This window comes from Budorcas taxicolor, chromosome 4 (assembly GCF_023091745.1).
Source record: "Budorcas taxicolor isolate Tak-1 chromosome 4, Takin1.1, whole genome shotgun sequence".
Classification (NCBI taxonomy): Eukaryota; Metazoa; Chordata; class Mammalia; order Artiodactyla; family Bovidae; genus Budorcas; species Budorcas taxicolor.
Genome location: NC_068913.1, coordinates 67,514,185 through 67,532,802, shown reverse-complemented (window position 1 = coordinate 67,532,802; position 18,618 = coordinate 67,514,185). Strand labels below are relative to the sequence as shown.

Below are 18,618 nucleotides of genomic sequence, written 5' to 3'. Positions count from 1 at the left end.
ACCCATTTCTGATACAATCTTTGACTAGCAATTTGTACATTTCCTTTAATTTTGTTCAAAACTGAACCCCAGGGACTTCCCTGGTGGTCCAAGGACTAAGCCTCCACGCTCCCATTGCAGTGGGCCCAGGTTTGATTCTGGTCGGGGAACTAGAGCCCACACGCTGAAGCTAAGAATTTGCACACCACAGCTAAAAATTCTGCATGGCACTACTAGAGATCCCACACGCTTCAGTGAAGACTGAAGATCCTGTGTACTGCAACTAAGACCGGCGCAGTAAATAAACATTAAAAAAAAAAAGATTGAACCCCATTGTGAGCCCTGGGATGTGGCTGAAGATTCACTACTTTTAGCACGATGAATAGCCTCCAAACTTATCACAGTCATTTTATGCTCCCGAGATCCATACTTTTCCCACCAGCACCAGCACTTCCATGTGCAGCCCAGTCACTATTTACACAGCAGGTGTCTGCCCCGTGCCAGCTCCTCTTCTAACTGCTTCATTTACACTTGCCCATTCAATCCTCACAGCAACCCGATGGAGGAAGCACTAAGATTAACCCATTTTACAGATGAGAAAAGTGAGGCACAAGGCAATCGAGCAGCTTGCCAAGGAGACAAAGATAAGAAGATTCCAACCCAGAAGGTCCAGGTCAGAGCTTCTGTTCCGAACCGCTAAGCCACTGGGCAGTGGCATAGGAACGACGGCAACGTGGGGCAACCAGACTGTGCGGCTGACCCTGAGCTGCAGCTGCCTCGGAGGCCACCATGTGCTCTCTAAACGCTTGAGAACTCGCCTCTGTGTTCAAGTTGGAGTGTGATGTGCAAAAAGACATTTCAGAATATCTGTGTCTGATATAGAGAAGGGAGGGGTTTATTGAAGGGGGACATACAAAGTTCAAAGAATGCTCCTATTTTCTCTAAATCCTAGCTTGACTGTCAAGATCTAGCTCCCAAGCCACCCTCTCCGGGTAACCCACTGTCCCCTCCAGCCAGGAAGAACCTCTCATATCTGATAACTCCAAAGCCCTCTGCGGCCTCTGCTCGGCATCTTGCTGTTTTCTGTACCTTACCTCCCCCGCTTACTCAGAAACTCTAAACCACCCATTGTTTATCGGTAATTTGTACCAGGGTTCTGCTCTCTGGCTAATGGGCAGTTGTCTGTGGATTTTTCTTTTGCGCTTATGTTTGAATCACAATACAAAGCTAATTAAAATAAATGGTTCACAGAGCACAGAGTCACAGAGCTGGAGGGGGGAACCTTTGATTGTTTTTGGAAGCAATGAATTCTGAAATAATTAAGTTACTTTAAAAATCCACTTCCGCTGAGCTAACAGTGAGTTAAAAGCAATGAAATTACGAAGGCATACTTGCTGAAGAGCAGAAACAATGGCGGAGATTCTATTAGCCTAATTGTTTTTTAATTTGAGCTCATAGGTTTTTCAAATTTGGGGTTGTTACTGGCCCACTGCTGACTCCTGGGCCTGTCACCTGTCAGCGAGGTCCCCCGCCGGGGTGTGAGTCAGTTAGGCCAGTGTTGGTCTGATACCGACTCTGACCCAGGGCAAAGACACCAGCTCCGTGCCCCTCACCGTGGCGCCCAGCCCCAGTGGGGTCTCTCCCCCTACAGGTTATACACAGAAAAGTTGTATGTGAAGAGAATGTGATGCATAGGCTCAGTGATGTCACTGAACTAACGAAGAGTAAAGGGTGAAGCCAACGTAAAGGCATTTTGGGAGGGTGGATGCTTTTATTAAAGAACAGTCCCTCCCTATAGGGGATTAGAGTCCCTCTCAACAGGCCTGGGTGAAATGAGACAGACTCTGATTCTGGCTAGAGTCCAAAAGGCAGAAAATTTTATCTTCTATGGATGTGTTCTTAGACATTATCCAGCCTTCCAGAAGTTCAGTGCTAAGCTCCTTCCTCCAGGAAGGCCTTTTTGATTGCTTCCATCTAAACAGTCTCTTTCTCCTGAGTCTCCCAATACCTCCATGCTCTTCAGTCCTGTCAACCTGAGCCCCACACTTAAGCTCTTGCATATGACCTGGACCTGAGCTGTTCGGGTGCATGAGTCTGGTGTCTCAGATCAGTGTGGGGCTCCCTAGGATGTTGTTGTTCAGTTGCCCAGTCATGTCTGATTCTCTGCGACCCTGTGGACTGAAGCATGCCAGGCCTCCCTGTCCCTCACCATCTCCCACAGTTTGCCCAAGTTCATGTCCATTGCATCAGTGATGCCATCCAGCCATCTTATCCTCTGATGCCTTCTTCTTCTTCTCTCAATCTTTCCCAGCATCAGGGACTTTTCCAATGAGTCGGCTGTTCACATCAGATGACCAAAATACTGAAGTTTCAGCTTCAGCATCAGTCTTTCCAACGAGTATTCAGGGTTGATTTCCCTTAAGATTGGTTTAATTTCCTTGCTGTCCAAGGGACTCTCAGGAATCTTCTCCAGGACCACAGTTCGAGGCATCAATTCCTACCCCTGAGATGAGAACACTCATCTCCCAAGTACGATATCTTGTGGTGGTACTGACCATGGGTGGGCTTGAGGATGGGAGGGGTCAGGCTAGAGAGGCTGCAGATCTGAGACCTTTCTGGTCCCTTACATCAATGCCCTTGGGGTACGAAGCTCTATGGAATTCTGTCTCCTCCTTTATTCCCCACCCCCCTGGAGTCCACCCCTCTCCTGTCCCTCTACCCACCTCCTCTCTGGTCATCTCGCCTGGACTGGTACAGCAGCCTCCTCTCTTGCCTCCCTGCTTCATCGTTTGTCCCCCTCGACCCTCTGTCCTTTACCCCTATTTCATGTTGGCATCTAAATAAAAGCCATCTGCTGCTGCTGCTGCATGCATGCTCAGCCATGTCAACTCTTTGAGACCTCATGGACTGTAGCCCACCAGGCTCCTCAGACCATGGGGATTCTCCAGGCAAGAATACTGGAGTGGGTTGCCATTTCCTTCTCCAGGGGATCTTCCCAACCCAGGGATCTTCCCAACCCAGGGATCGAACCCATATCTCCTACATCTCCTGAACTGGCAAGCAGATTCTTTAGCACTGAGCTACCTGGGAAGCCCAATAAAGGCCATCAACAGCTTTTTACCGCTCTGGAGAATAAAGTCCAACTTTCCAGGTGTGCTAATCAAGGCTCTTGACACTCAGGCCCCAGCAGAACTTGCCTGGCCCTTCACTACCTCTCCACATGGCTGGTGATATTTGCACCAGCAGGCCTGGCACACACCACCCCTCGAGACTCTCACCCAATACTCACTGACAAACTCCCACTTCTCTTTTAACCCCCAGCTCTAATGCCACCTCCTCCTGGAGGCCTCCCCAGTACCCAGGGTACTAATCTCTTTCTTTTCCCTCTAAACACCTCCTTTATGTCTTCCCATTTCTTGAAACATAGGTCTTCACACTCAATTATTGCCCTTGAACTACAGCAGCACATCCATTTCATATCATAGTCCAGCACACACACACATATCCATCACATGACTAAATCCAGTTTCACAAAGCAAATTTTATCTTACCACAGCTATAATAGCTTCTTTCTATTCTTTTCTAATGAATTATATGTATTTTATACCCAAATGCTAGTCACAACCCCCTAAATTTACTTCACAATCTGCTATAGAACAACACAGTTTGAAAAAGAAAAATCTTCTAGAGCATCTGACCTCATCACTATGGGCTTCATCTCTTTAGAATTGATCCTTCTTTTCTTTGCTACTGAACTTAAGCTCCCTGGGGACAGACAAGTAGGCAGAAACCATGTTGGAGTCAACAGATCGTGCCTCGGGGGTGAGCCATTGAGTACACGTGGGCTGAATCAAATTAACTCAAATCTGGCAAAACCTGGGAAAGCAGGGTCTGAGGTGTGGGATGCAGTGGTGGGAGGGGGGCTTCCCCTCTGGGGACCCAGTCATGCCTGGGAATAAGGCTCTGGTTATACACACTGAGTACCAGGAGGCTGGAAGACAGATGCTCCCAGCACTTCGGGAGAGTTGGCTAATGAGGACACTAAGCCCTCAGGCACAGCCTTGGACAGAAGAAAGGAAGACTGGAAGAGTTCCCCCTGGGAGCCAGAGGAAGACGGGCATGGAGAGTCTCAGGGAAGGTGGTCAGGCCAGAATTGTGGGGATGGAGGCGGCAAGGCGGGTGCCTGTTACCACAGCAACACAGGTGCCCCCACCAAAGGTCGATGCCAGTGCTGTGCAGTGTAGTCTTCCAGGGGCATCAGGGTCTGTATGATGCAGGCAAGGTCTTCTCTTCTAGGGCTCTGTGGTATGGGAAGCCCAGACTCTCACCCTGGCAGCATGACAGGACTCTGCCCCCAGAGCGGCCCTGGCCAGTTGAAAACCCTCATTACAATATGCTCTCTCCCTTCCAGAGGCTGACACTTTGATGAGAGTTTCTGGTTTGGGCAGTCACCTGAGTGGTCCAGGAGCCTGGCTGGGAGAAGATGGAAGCCTACATTCTAGCTGTAGTTTTGTCTCTGGCTGATTAAGTGATGTTGGTTAAGTCCTACTCCTTTAGGCCTCAGCTTCCCCACTAGTGAAAAGTAATGTAAACTGCTTCTCAGTGATGTTATATTAGCATTTCAGGGGGTGGGGGGTCAAGCATTTGCTACATGGGACTTTTCAATCTGCTAAATGGCCAGTAGTACCCTCAAGCCCTTGTAACAACCTCAGACATCCATATGTCACTTTTAAGCACTCCTGAGGTTGGCACTTCTATCTCTGATAGTTGAACCGACAGTGTATGGGAGATGGGGGCCATGAGGAACCATTTTTTTAGTGGTAGTTATGAAACAGAGTGAAGAGTCAGGCGGGGTGTGGGGATGAGTGAGACTGTGGTGGAGGAGAAGCAATGTGGTCATTGGCTGTCTGGAAAGAAAATGACAAGAAGCGAGGGTGGAAAGGTGCTCACAGGGAGACGGGAAGGGCCAGAAGCAATATTTACTGAAGGAATAAGGTCACTGTGCAGGACTGAAACTTTCAGTACCACGGATAGCAGAATGCTACCACTCCCTGCTTCTCACCGGGGGTGCAGCTTCAGTGAACTGGAGAGCTCCTAAGACCTAACCCTAAGCAGCCCACCCCTGCCCCACATTCACCTTCACCCCTGTGCCAACAGCAGTTTCCTGGAGCTACCCAAACAATGTGCGTCTCCCTGAGTTAAGCCTGCACATTTCCTGTCTTATTTGATTACTGCACGTTGCGGGGGGTAGAGGTGGGGGTAGCTGGTGATGTTGACCCAAACTCGGAACCCACCTGCCGCACTGAGAGACTGAGAATCTGCCATCATCAAGCCAGTCAACAGGTTAGGAAGGGCCTCCTCAGGGCCATCTGCTTGTGACAGAGGGGAAGGGAACTTCTTTCCCATTTTTTTCAGTGTTGTGTGGACACTGCTCTCCAGACCCCACCATCACTCTGGACCTCCCCAAACCCCCAGCTCTCTATTTCTGCCCTTCTGTCCTTGAGTAGGTATGGGAGGGGTAAATGTCCACACCTACAGCAGAGAGTGGGGAAACTGAGTCGGGAAGGCACAGTGCAGAACCCACTGGGTCCATGACAAAGGGAAGAGGTGTGAGTAGAATCCAGCTCACTGTGTGAGATCACTGGCCTCTCCAGGGAAGGGGCAAGTGGGAGGAGGCGCCTACCCTCGTTCGGGCCGCTATTGTGCAGGCTCCCTCCTTCCAGTCATGCCTAGCAACGCTCCATCGGCTTGTCGCCATGACGCCGGCCAGCACAGGGAGGCTGGGAGAAGGACCCTCGAGGCAGAGGCTGCTGTAGAGAGGAGGATGTCAGGGGAAGGGGGCCCCGAGAATGCATCCAGCTCCTCACCCACCTCATACAGAGAAAGTGAGGCTTAAAGAGGAGAAAAACCTGCCCAAAGGTGAGATGAGTAGAATCAGAACTGGCTCCCAACCATCGTTTCTGTGAACTGATGGGGGGTGGGGCAGGGCATCTCTGGCTGGCAGTCTTTTGTTCTCCTGTTAACACAGGGGTCTCTGGGGGCCAGGGGGTCACTTCTCTCCGGAGACCTTTGGGGATCAGATCCTCTTAGTGTAGACAGACTGCCCCCTCTTGGCGCCCCAAGACACCATCCAGAGACCACACAGCTTGGTGCCTCTTAAGGTCAATAGAAGGCCACACCACCCCAGCAGGAGGACAACCATCCTTAGTGTGAGCGGGACCCTCAAGGACACGATTGCTCCTCCCTCCAGACCCTAAGCCACACTCTACTCCCCTTGCTGAAACAGCCTACTGTGCACAGGGAGTCCCAGGCACTGCTGTCTCTTGACTGTGACAGGGGCCCATGAAGTCAGTATGTTTCCTGTGTCCTTCACATAGATAAGGAAACTGAGACTCAGATGGGGTGGATCCCCCACCCCATTCACTCAGTGAATCCCAGCACAGCCAGGACTTAGGTGGGCTCCCCTGAAGCTGAGTCTGGGTCCCTTCTGCTCTTCCTCATCCCCAGCCCCACCCCTGCAGGTGCTGCAAAGGGAAATTCCGGCCAGACTCCAGAGCACCTGGTTTGAGGTGGGTGGGTTGCCTTTAGGGTCCTTTGGTGTGGTCCCTGAGAGTCACCGGGGGTGGAATTTGCTGTGGTGGTTCCCGATCCTGCTGGTGTTGCCAGGGTGGAGGGAGAGTGGACAGCGAAGGACGCTGCAGGTTCTGACTTAACAGCAGGAGGGAAGGGAGGAGAGGGAGAGGGACAAGTTCAAAGGTCTCAGCCAATCTGGATTCATATTTAGAAGGTGCATCCTGAACATCAAGCAGCACCCTTCAGGAGTGTTCCAGTCCTGCCTCATGATGCCGTGGATGAGCATCTGGGGTCTGAGTAGTGTGAGCAGAACTGAAGCCCATGCCCTGGCATTCAAGGCCTCCATGATCTGGCCCTGTTCCCCGTCTCCCGCTGTTCCCACTCTCCCTTCCACCTGACACATCACTGGCCCAATTATCCAGGGTGTGCTCCATAGCACTTGCTCCATGAAGTCTTCCCAACTTGCTTTCCTTTCTTTTTCGGAATCAACTTTCTTCCATGTATTCCTACAGCCTTGGCTGTGCTATTTCACTGAAGAGCAAATACCAAACAGTTCTCTTTAAACATCTCTCTCTCTAACACAGGAGACCCTGGAAGGCTGATTCGGGTCTTATGCCTCTTTGAAGAGCTTGTTTCTAGTGGAGAAGGGAAACATATAAGCCCAATGAAGGGATATTAAGTGGAGGATTCCTGGTGAGGGGGTGAGGGAGTCACAGGAGGCCGCATTGGTCTTGCCTGAGATGAAGGGTGCTTAGGCAAAGGGACAGCTGGGAGTCCACTGTTAATGTTTCTCAGTCCAGGCCCCATGCATGCAGATGCGGGGTGTGGGCCAAGAGCTCTTAGAGCCAGCAGAGACTGTTCAGGGCCCTGGCTTTCTGTGGAACCCTGGGTAAGTATCTTTTACTCTACGGACCAAGCATCTCCCAGTCTTAAGCAGCAAGGGAGGGGAATGCCAGACTCAGCACAGAAGTTCTCAGGTGTTTATGGCCAGAGAGGCATCCTTTTCTGCTATCTTTCTTTCCTCCTCCTTCCCTCAGCCAAACCCTCAGTGATAGGCATCCAACTTTCCCTCTCTCCCAGCAGGGGACAGTTCTCAAAAGGGTGACTGCTGACCCTTGGGCTTCAGGGCTCAGGGTGTGGCTGGGTCTCACTGGGGACTAGGAATGCAGACATGAGTTCCTGGAGTCACAGCTTCTATTTCTCAATGCAGAGGGCCATCTTCCTGGGACTCTGGAGCTGAGGCTCCACCCTGGCACCAGACCTGTCCTCAAAAAACTGTGATGTCCCCACTGCTTCAAGATCTCAAGAACCAGTCCTGCCCACCCACCCCCACTCCGGAAGCCTTCTAGGAATGATCCAGTGCCCACCAAGCTTATCTTTCCAGTCCGTTATGGTTGATTTGGGTGAGCTTGGTCTTTAAGCACCCTGGGGCTCTCTGAGGACAGGGCTTAGCCTTTTTCATCACCCCTGGTTCCCAAGTACAAGCAGGCAGACCCAGGGGGAAGACCCCTGTGGCTGGAGACCATCTAGTTTATGTGTTTCCATTTTAATACAACCAGGTCTTCAGCGTGTCTCTGGAGTGAGGTTCTGGGAGGTGGGGACCCCAGTCCTCCCCATGGGGTTGAATTAGGTGGGGTGTCTCTTCACCACCCTGGCAGATCCTTCAGTATTGATGGGCCTGCCATTCTCAACAGGACCTGGTGGGAGCCTGAGGTCAAGGAGCTGAGGGTGAGCCAGGCTGGGCTTAGAGATTCCACAGGAGGAAAATGACCCTGCCCATGTGGTTGCAGGACCCTCCTTTGCAGCCCAGAGGACCACAGTGACAGCCAAGAGGAGGTGTCAGAGCAGGGCAGACAGAGTGAGCAATGGGAGGAGGGAGAGACAGAGGATTTGGGGAGATGGAAGGGAGTACAGAGAGGGAAGATGGAGCTAAGGTAGGAGAGAACCACACAGATAGAAAGCAAAAGAGAGACTGAGAAATACACAGAGACATACACACAGAAAGAGACATTGAGAAAATACACCCAGAGACAGAGACAGAACCAAACATAGAAACAGAACCAGAGATAGAGTCCTGGAGACAAAGAGAGAAACACAGAGACTCCCGCACAGAGACGCGCACCAGAGTGAACACAGGTGAGAGGTGGGAGGAAACGGAACACAGTGCCCACCTCCGGCCAAACCACCGCTGAGCTCAACCACTTCCCCTCTCCCTGGGACAGGGGCACTGGAGCCCGAGAAGCGGGTGGGACTTGCTCCAGGTTCTACTGTATATGGACATTATGTTAGTTTTAGGTGGCCCAGAATTTGAACCTGCTTCCCATATGGGCACAGGGAAACCTGGGGTGGGGTGGGGGGCAGAGAGCACCTCCTGCCATCGAGCTGAAATGAAAGGCCCTCCCCTTCTAGGCTCCCCTGTAGCCAGAGCTGGACTGGGGAACCCCAGTCCCCCCTTCCCCCACTTCCTCAGATGCTCTGGCACCAAGGAAATCAGTGAGCTGGGAGCCCACAAAATGGAGGTGGGGAGAAGCCTTCCTGAGGACCACTGCAGAGAAGCTTGAGATCCTAAGGGAGTGATGATGGCAGGGCTGAGGCCCATCTGGTGATCAGGGCTCACGGCATTGCCAAGGCCCACTCAGAGAGAGTGGGGGTTCCCTCGCTAGGCCAGCTCTGCTCTCAGTTCTTGGCTGGGTACCCCATATCTGATCCTCCATCCTATCCAATAATTACATAAACTTCCCGATATCCTTTCAACAAATCCCTTCTCTGCTTAGTCCGTCAGAGTTGCTTCCTCGGAGGCAGCAGAGCCTTGGCTAGAATCCTTGTCCAGAATCCTTGTCCTGTTATAAGCTGTGTGACTTTGGCAAAGTCACCCCTCGGTGCCTCAGCTTCCTCATGTGTAATATGAGGATAATACTATGTCTCTATCATTGGTTGATTGTAAAGATCAATGTGTTAACATAGGTCAAACGGCAGTACAGACACACAGAACCACTGAAGCAGTGACGTGGAGGTGGGGAGAACACTGGAGGGGACTCAGACACACGGACACTTAACTCAGCTCTGCCACAGACTAGCATAAGTGGCCTTGAACAAGTCTCTTCTCTTCCCTTGGCCATTGCTGCATCCAGAAATAGTCTCTGGGTAAGAATGACAAGGCTCTGATCAAGCCTCCCACACTCCCTCCTGTGGCTGTTCACTAACCACATAAGAACTCTCGAATACCTTGTCTCCAGCCCAAGGCACTTGCCTGGGCTTCCCCATCCAGCCAATTGCCTTCTCCGCTGCATCTTCATTCAGAAGTCCCTCCAGCTCCCCAGAGCCCACATACACTCATCTGTGCTCGTTGATTTCCTGGTGTGGTCCCTGAGTCCGTCCCCTTCCTGTCCCGCTAGTCTTGTCAGTTACAGATGTGTCCTTTGCATCCGCAGCCTCCCCTTGACCTAGGTCAGTTACAGTGGCTCCTAACCCCTCCTCTTGTGGCCAGAGACTCTGAGCCCTGAAGCTGAACTCCTCCCTGTACAAGCGGCCCCAGGCTCCCTGCCACACCAAAGGTGAAGTCCTATGCGATGCCCTACATCACTTGACCATCACCCACCCATCTGCTCTCCTTTGCTTCTTTCTCCTACTACCTGTACTCCATATGACACCAGCCAGTCCTGAGGCACAAAGCATGCTCCCACCTCTTCCCCTAGACCTATGACTTTTTCACCTGCTAAAATCGCATTCACATCTCTGAGCCTCAGCTTTCTCATCTGCAATATGGGCACAAGAGCAGTACATACCTCAGGGGGCCTTAGGGAGGTGGGAACATGGGAGGTCATGTATGCCAAGCCCTCTCAGTGGTAGCTGGCACCTGGACCATGGTCCACATTTGGGAGTTTGGTGGCCGATTCTCTGTGCTCAGCTGAGTGGGTGAAAGTTCACCAGGACTAATACCTAAGCTGCTGTCCCACCTGGACAATGCCTGCCCTCTAAACAATGAGGCTTCAGCCGGGATCTGGCTGCAGCATAACAAAACTGGGCGAGAAGAGAGCCAGGACCCTTGCACCTCTTCCCCCAGGCTTCTCATGGGACCTCTTTTCCTCCTGTGTCCTTCTTCGTCCAGGAAAGATCCCACTGAAAAGGCAAACAGAGCAGAAGGAAGCAGTGGCCAGGAGGCAGGGGAGGAGAGAAATCAATCATTGCCATTGACATTAGCTGCCTCGGCTCTTCACACCTCAGCTGTCACACTGATTGATAGCAATGCTCCTTCTGCCCCCATGCTTTTCCCATTCACCAGGAGTCAGACTGTGGGCAGTACTTTGGTCCAAATGAAGACAGTGGTTCATTAGTACCAGGGGCTAATCGGCACTACGTGTGCCAACCTTGGTGGCGCCCTGACCTTTTCTTGGCTTCTCACCTGACGTGGTGAGTGGTGTGGGAGGTGCTGCAACACCTCCTTTGGGAAGCCGTCCCCGTCTCCCCTCCCACCTTCCTCCTCATCCACAGTCCCCTTGCACTCCCCCATCACGGCATTTCTTACTCTGTATCCCTTTGTCTGTTGCAATTGTGAGTGAGGGCCTCAATGCCAGTGCAGTGGCTGGCACATAGTAGCTGTTTAATAAACTGTTTGGAGAAAAGAGACCCAGGCCCTGTCCTCGGGGGCTCCAGGTGGGTTGGGGAGAAAGGGGACAGCCCAGGCAGGGGTGGGAACCAGAGCAGGGCTGCCCCAGATCCACAGGCTGAGGGGCGAAGAGCCACATCACCTCACTTAGCATTTATCTCTGGCTCAGACTGAATCAGGGACCCTGATCTCCACTGCCCCACCCCACAGAGCACACAGGATCCTAAATACACAGTTTTATAATCTCAGGACTGGCAAGGAGCATGGAAGCCATTCCTTCTGCGTGCGCATTTCCTGGATCGGGGACCTCACCTCCTCCCTGGAAGGTCTATCTTAATCATGGGTAGGAAGCGTGGTCAGATGACGCAGAAATCTTCCTCAGCAGCCCCACTAGGTCTCCCACCCCCTTCCATTAGGAGCACCACTGCCGTTGGACTCCTCCAAGCAAGCTGCTCTCTGGGCCCACGAGAGCCCTCCGCTGGTGCAGACAGGGCAATGCTGCTTAGCATTAGATGCAGAGGCTGCGGTCTAGCCCACTAACCATCTCTCTGGGTGAAGGTATGAGTTTGGACAGACATACATGTTTGTGTGTGTGTGTGCGTGCGTGCGAGAGAGCATGCATGAGTGAGCTGATGGGGGAGCTATGCCACTATTCAGACACACAGAGGTTGCTATGATGTTTCCAGGATGTGAGGGGCTTCAGACAAACAGGGGCCCTCCACTGCTGCCTAGCATCTCAGAAGGCTCTTTGCTGGTGTGGGTGGGGCTGGAGATGTGAGTGGCCCTTCAGGGTGGGCTAGTGATGTTGTGTCCCACGCCTCACAAGACACTGCCACTTGGCTCCCATGGGACCTTCCACAGGCATAGACTCAGGCACCCCCTTCCCCTCCCAGAGCACATACGGAACCACCCCACCTGGATGCTGTGTGACTCCTGGAGCATCTGCTGCTGTCCTCCACAGAGTGGCAAGCTAGCCAGTGATTTGCCAGGAGGAAGGGGGGGCACAGGCTGTTCTCCCCAGGAGGTGGGGGTGGGCCTGATTCAGACACCACGCTGGGTGGCAGGAGTAATGCTGACCACTGTCCCTGACTCACAGCCCAGAAAGCCAGTCCCAGGACATCCAGGTAGGGAAGAGACTACACCCCACACTCTGGTCCAGAAACAGCTACACTTCCCATGCCCAGCCCCAACATAAGCCTCACCCCATCTTTCCTGCCTCCTGCTCTCCCCGGCTCCCACAGTAGATTCTGACCACCGCACTCACTCTAGGGGTTGGCAACATATCCTAGGTGCCCCATCCCTCCCCACCGCCCCGGGGAGATGCGGGGCGGAAATCGGCTAAACAAAGAGAAGCCCTAACGGAGAAACTTCAGGCACCAGAGTATATAATGTGGGAGAGATATTTGTCTTCAAAAGGAAGGATTTCCTTCTCCTCTTTCTGGGTTCTCAGCGCATGGAGCACGGGAATCGTGGGCAAATCAGTCTTACCGAGGTACGGGCAGAGGGAGCGCCCCTAATAAGCGCCCCTAATATTATGTCTTTAATGCCGGCGCTATGCCGTGGCTCTCAGGTGTTCGACGCTGGCGTCGGAGCCCTCGCTACTCTCTAAACCGCCCTCCTGGGAGCCAGGTGTTGAGCTCGCGGCGGAGGGTCCCAGGGACACTCACGGGTCGTGTTGTACTTGACTCCGTTGAAGTACTCGGGGCACGGCCTCTCCACCAGGGCTCCGGCCGCGCTCCGGGGCCAGCACGTCCCGATCTGGTCCAAGGTCGTGTTGCAGTAGGAGTAGGGACCTGGTGATGGGAGAGAGCGGAGCGGGGATCAGAGAGGCTGCTGGGGCCCGCGGGGCGCCGCAGGACGCAGGGCGCGAGGCGCTCGAGCGCGGGGACCTGGGCGCACCCAACGCGCCAGGCAAGGGGTCCGCGCCGCTCGGGTCTGCTCGGCTCCCGCCTACCCTCGGAGTGCAGGGGTAGCCCCCAGCCGTCCAAAACCAGCTCTTCGGCCAGCTCCAGGCTGCAGTTGGCCTCCAGCAGGCTGTGGAGCAGTGCCGCGTCCATTGCGCCCCGGAGCCGCGCGCGGAGAGGCGGTGTGACTGCGCGCCCAGCGTGGCTGCCAGGGGCTGGGTTCGAGAGTGAGCGGCTAAGAGAGCGCAGTCTTGGCTTCTCTCGTCCAGCCCCGACCTGCCAACAGCCTCCCGGCGCTGCGCTCGAGCGTCGGGGACTGCCAAGTCTGGACCTTAGCGGAGAGGAGCCGCAGAACGCACCCGGCTGCGGGTCCACCCGCTCGGTCGCGGCCAATGGCTGCACCAGGGGGCGGGCCCGGGCGGCTCCTCTCTGCCAGGCCCAGGCTCCCGCCCTCGGCCCACGAGTCCAACCCGGAGTCCGCCTTCTCCGGCTCACACCAGGTCCGGAGGAGGGCGGCGGGAACGGACAGCGTGCGCCTTGGGTGGCGGAATGACCTGCCCGAGGGTCGAGTCCCGGGGGCTGCAGGGGGCAGGAAAGCGCGCCCGCCCGCCCGAGAAGCTCGCCTCATGTTTCTTCTCCTTCGGTGTCTCGCCATTTGTTTCTTCTCCTTGAGCGAGGACACTGGAGGGGATGACAGGGAGTGGAGAGCCCACTCTAGAAAAGCCTCCGTGGCCTCTGGGAAAGGAGTGGATTGGAAGGGCGTCGAGGGAATCAAGGGAGCCACGAAAGAGGCTGGCGAGATCAAGAGGCTTGAATAGATGCAGACCTGTACCAGCCCATGGGGGTGGAGAGGGATTTCCGGGAAAACCAGCCCTGGTGAGGCAGGACTGGAGAGAGGGGTGGGTGGGTGGCTTCCAACAGGAGCCAGGAGGCAGGGGTAATGCCAGGTCTCCCGCTTGGGTGACTGGGGGCAGGAGTAGCGTTGCCATTCACTGAGATGGAGAAGTCCAGGGGAGAAACCGGCTGAAATTCTCTGGAGAACCTCAAACACCCAGGTCTTACTGCCCTGGGTTTCAGAGGGAATAAAAGGAGAAGTGAGAATCTCTTTTCCTCTTGGCTTGGGCAGGGCAACCTGAAACTGGTTTCTACAGCAGGGGGGGTGTGTGTGTGTTTAAGTAAGTGTGGAGGGGAGATCAGATCCGACAGCAAGTGTGGAGGAGCTGAAAACCTTTATCTGGAATTTGCCCAGGCCCCTCAGGACTGCCTGCTGCTTAACTCCCTGTGGCTCCATTCTGAGTGTGAGGACAGATCCACTGCTCAGGTCTACTGAGGGGGGGATGGAGGTGGATCTGGGCTCAAGATACAGGGCCTGGGATATGGCTCACCTCAACTCAGGCTGGATTCAGGCCTGCCTTTGTCTCTGCTCTCCCTGCATGTTACCCCAGTTCTCACCGTCTCTTCTGGGGCAGTTTCTCCATCAGTGAAACGTTCTCAAAGGCCCTTCCCAGCCCTGAGACTCTGGTCCTGAGTTATGAGATGCAAAGACTGAGGGAGATGTACATGCGTGTGAATGTGTATGTGTGTGCTTTTATCTTTAGAGGGCAGGGAGAGCTGGGACCAGAGCTGGGCTGGAAGCCCCAGGGTGGCTAGTCCTAGGCCTTCTTGCCATCTTTCACTGGGAACAAAGCTGCAAGGGAAGGCTGAGAGCATCCTGAGCCAGCGTTATTTCCTGAGCAGGGAGAGGGGAGAGGCACACTGGGCTGTGTTTGTGTGCTCCAGTCTCACCAGCCTCCATATTAATGCTGCTCTCATTGCCCAGGCAGAGCCAGACAGCAAGCACGGGAATCTCTCTGGGGTCAGCTGATTGGCAGATACGAGGTGGAGACCAGCCAGCCAGGTCTATCCTCTGCCTTTTCAATGGACAGAGCCCTTGGCTCAGCTCTGGGCAGCTGCAGAGGCAGAGGTCCCTGACTGTCCCTAATAACCAGTGCCAGGAGCAGGCGAGGATCAGTTGGGTCCCAACCCCAACCCTAGGCAGAGTCCTGCCACCAGTGCCAGGCTGAGACTCGGGCCGAGTCCCAGACCAAGCCCTGCTGCACAGGGCTTGTCCCCCACAGGCTAGACTGTGGCTGGCAGGATCAGCCCATTTCTTCATTGGGAAGTAGTTTCACTCATGCACAAAGGAGGGCGCTCCACACACTGCTCCCAGCACAGAGGGAAAGGAGAGCCCAAGCTAAAGTTATTAACCTGTTCATCACCAGAGCCACCGCACAGGAAAAGCAGCTGTCTCAGGGGGAGGTGAGTGCCCAGTGACCAGAGGCCAAGGACTTAACGTCTCACATGCAGGATGGAAGGCTGGCCTGGGTGACCTGGACTGCTCTTAACTGGAGAGCACATGTGATAAAGCTTCCTCTGGGAAGTGACCATTTCAGGGGCAGAGCTAAAGACCATTCTGCATCCTGACAGGACAGTCAGGACCTGAGCACAGGCCCAGAGACCCAAGGCCCCCTGGCCTCCAGAATGCAGTGCAATTTCATCGTGGAGTTTATTATCACCAGCACGATTGTCTGCTATTCTAGGTGTGACAGAGAGAAAAATGGAAAAAGGAGCAGCTTTGGAACAAATGCATTTTACAGCTCATTTTAGTGTTTGCAAATAAGTAAATGAGGAAGAAATTGTAAAGAGCAAAAACTTTCCTCACCTAGATGAACTCCAACTACCCTTAAAGTTTGGGCCTTTTTGCTAGCTAAGGAAGCAGAGGTGGGTGGGAGGTCCCTGGGATGGAGGTGAGCTCCCAGGCCAGGCACTGGGGCAGGGGTATTCAGGACAGTCTGTATGCCCCTAGGCTGGTGGGAGAGGTAGCAAATAAGCTGTAGGGCAGTGTGACAGGTGCTGGGGGAGACACCTGTGTGTCTTGGGCTTCGTGGGGGCAGGTACCTCTGGCCCACCTCTGATGGCAGCTGCAGTGGCAGTCCAGGTGCTCCAGGGTTCAGCTGAACACCGGACAGGCGTGCAGAGCATACACACACAGCATCTCACATAGTCACGGGTCTGCACAGTACACGCTTTCTCTCACTCATCCCACCACCCATCAGATATCCACTAGAAAACAGGATTTAAGGGGACAGCCTTTGCATGTCTGAGTGCCTGTGCTCAGTCAGGCTGAAGAGTATACAGAACTGGGACAGGCTGTGGGGTTCACTGTGGTTACAATGGGGCTGCTGAGGGCATGGAAGGCTTGGGAGAGGCCAGAAGGTGCCCCACTCTTGCCCTGTTGCACTGGGGATGGTGCCCCAGGCCAGACCAGACACTCCTTCCTCATCCCATCTCACTTCACCTTGGCACAGTGGAGATGGCCTGGTGTCTTCAAGTGGAGCCAGGGACCAGGCTGTGGAGCTGGAAGGGCTCCTGGCAACTGTCCAACTCCACACTCTCATTTACAGATAGCCAAATGGAGGCCCAGAGGAAGAAAAGGAATTTCCCCCTCCAACCCCTCCCAGGCCATCCTCCTCTCCACAGCAGCCAGACTGGGCTCCTTGCCTCCTCCACTGGGCAGAGGAAGTGATTTTTCTAAGATTGTGTGACTTCTCGCAAGAGCAGCTCTCCACTGCCCTTGGGACGAAGCCCAGCTCTTTAGCACCGCAAACAGCGCTCTTCATGATTGTCTATTCCCCATCCTCTCCTCTTGCTGAACTTGAGATGCCCTGTGGGTCCACTCACCATTCCCTTGGAACATTCTCTGCCTCCACACCTTCGCATGTGCTGTCCCCTCTGCCGGGAACGCCCTTACCGCTCTATTGCAGTTACCCCAGCTGACTCCCATCCACCCTGCTAATGCTCAGCTTCGCCCCCACCTCCTGTGTCTCATCTGGGGTGGGTGGCTCTTCTCCATGCTTCGGTCTGCTGGGGGCTAGTCTATATCACATCAAGGTTATTAGTTTTTCTATTGTGGAAGGCAGGGCTGGTCATGTTCACTAACCAGTCCCCAGCACCCATCAGAGTGCTTCATGCTTGTGCTCAGCAAATCAACACTGGAGGAATGGGTGCTTTGGCAGAAGCCCTGTCTCCTGAGATCCAAGGGTCTCTTCACATATGACCAGTCCTGGTGTGTGTGTGTGTGAATGTGTGTGTGTGTGTGTGTTGGATTAGGGAGTTATTTCCAAGGGATCCTTGATTCCATTTGGACTCTTACATTGCCTATGGACTGAAAAAATAATATGCCTTACAACTTACAGTATATGCTCTATTAGATTCCTCTGTGATGAATAAAACAGAAACAATCCATTTAAAGCCTGCCTGAAGTCTCTTGTGATTATGTGGGGCTTTCTTCCCTTTATTTGGACCTTAGGGTCATGCAATTTAATTGATCATAGTCTTTGATTCATGACCTTTGTCATCATTAGCCTATACATGGCCCAACTTTATTTCATTTTAGTCTTTTCTGTTATAGAAGTTTGTATGTAGTAGCACATATAACGATCTATTGCCCAATCCAAAACTAGATCATTACCAATCACTTACAAATTTATCTATACACTCCTTCCTCAGAGGGAACATTCTTTGAATGTTGCATTTATCATTCCTTTGCTCTTAATTTTTTCAGTTTTATCACACGTACATATATCTAAACAATAGGTTGTTTAACTTGTTTCTGAGCTTTAGGTTAGTCAATATGCATTTTCTCAATTGGTGGACACCTAAAAGGAGATACCTATCATGTGGGGACAAGAGAAACTATTCCTGAAGTTCAAGGGCATCCTAACAGCCAGTACCGCCCACTGCAGAGGCATGGTTAATGAGGGATGATGCGTCCCCACTGTGGCTGCTAGGCAGCACCACCAGCAATGTGGTGGATGAATAATTAATGACACAGGGAAATGTTCACTCTGAGTTACAAGAAGAAAAAGCAGGTTACAGAACTGTAGACACAGGATCATCTTGGTTTTGTGGAAAAAGAAAAAAGAAAAAAACAGGAAATTCTATGGTGTGATAAACTTCTGGCAGATAGAAACATTAAAAAATTCCTGGGTTGTGGGATAATGAGCATTAATAGTCTTCTTCGATTTTTAAAAATATCTTTTTCCAAATTAAATATATACATATATTACATATTCCATTTATGAAATGGATGAATGATATTACAAGTCAACCAGGGGAGGCCTTGTGATTGTGTTGTTTAAACTAACCAGTCTGTGGTATTTTACAGCAGCCCAAGCAAATTAATGGGCTTCCCTGGTGGTTCAGACGCTAAAGAATCTGCCTGCAGTGCAGGAGACCGGGATTTGATCCCTGGATGGGGAAGATCCCTTGCAGGAGGAAATGGCAACCACTCCAGTATTCTTGTCTGGAGAATTCCATGGACAGAGGAGCCTGGTGGGCTATAGTCTGTGGGGTCGCAAAATGTTGAACATGACTGAGTGACTAACAAGCAAATTAATACGATGGGTCAGGTGACTTGTTCAGGGTCATGCAGCTGTCAGGTGGAGGAGCTGGGATCCAGATCTGGGATCGGGTCTGTCTGACCCAAGCACCTGGGCTCTTGACCACCCCACTGTA

General features: G+C 52.9%; 1 protein-coding gene across 1 annotated transcript in view; it reads right to left on the bottom strand.

Moving 5' to 3' along the window:
* CRHR2 (corticotropin releasing hormone receptor 2) overlaps positions 1-18,618 on the bottom strand; it is a 44,421-nt gene that overhangs the window by 15,305 nt on the left and 10,498 nt on the right. Inside the window, exon 3 of the mRNA XM_052638451.1 lies at positions 12,826-12,951. Within this exon, the coding sequence (XP_052494411.1) occupies positions 12,826-12,951 (126 nt within the window). The remainder of the gene's footprint in view (positions 1-12,825; positions 12,952-18,618) is intronic.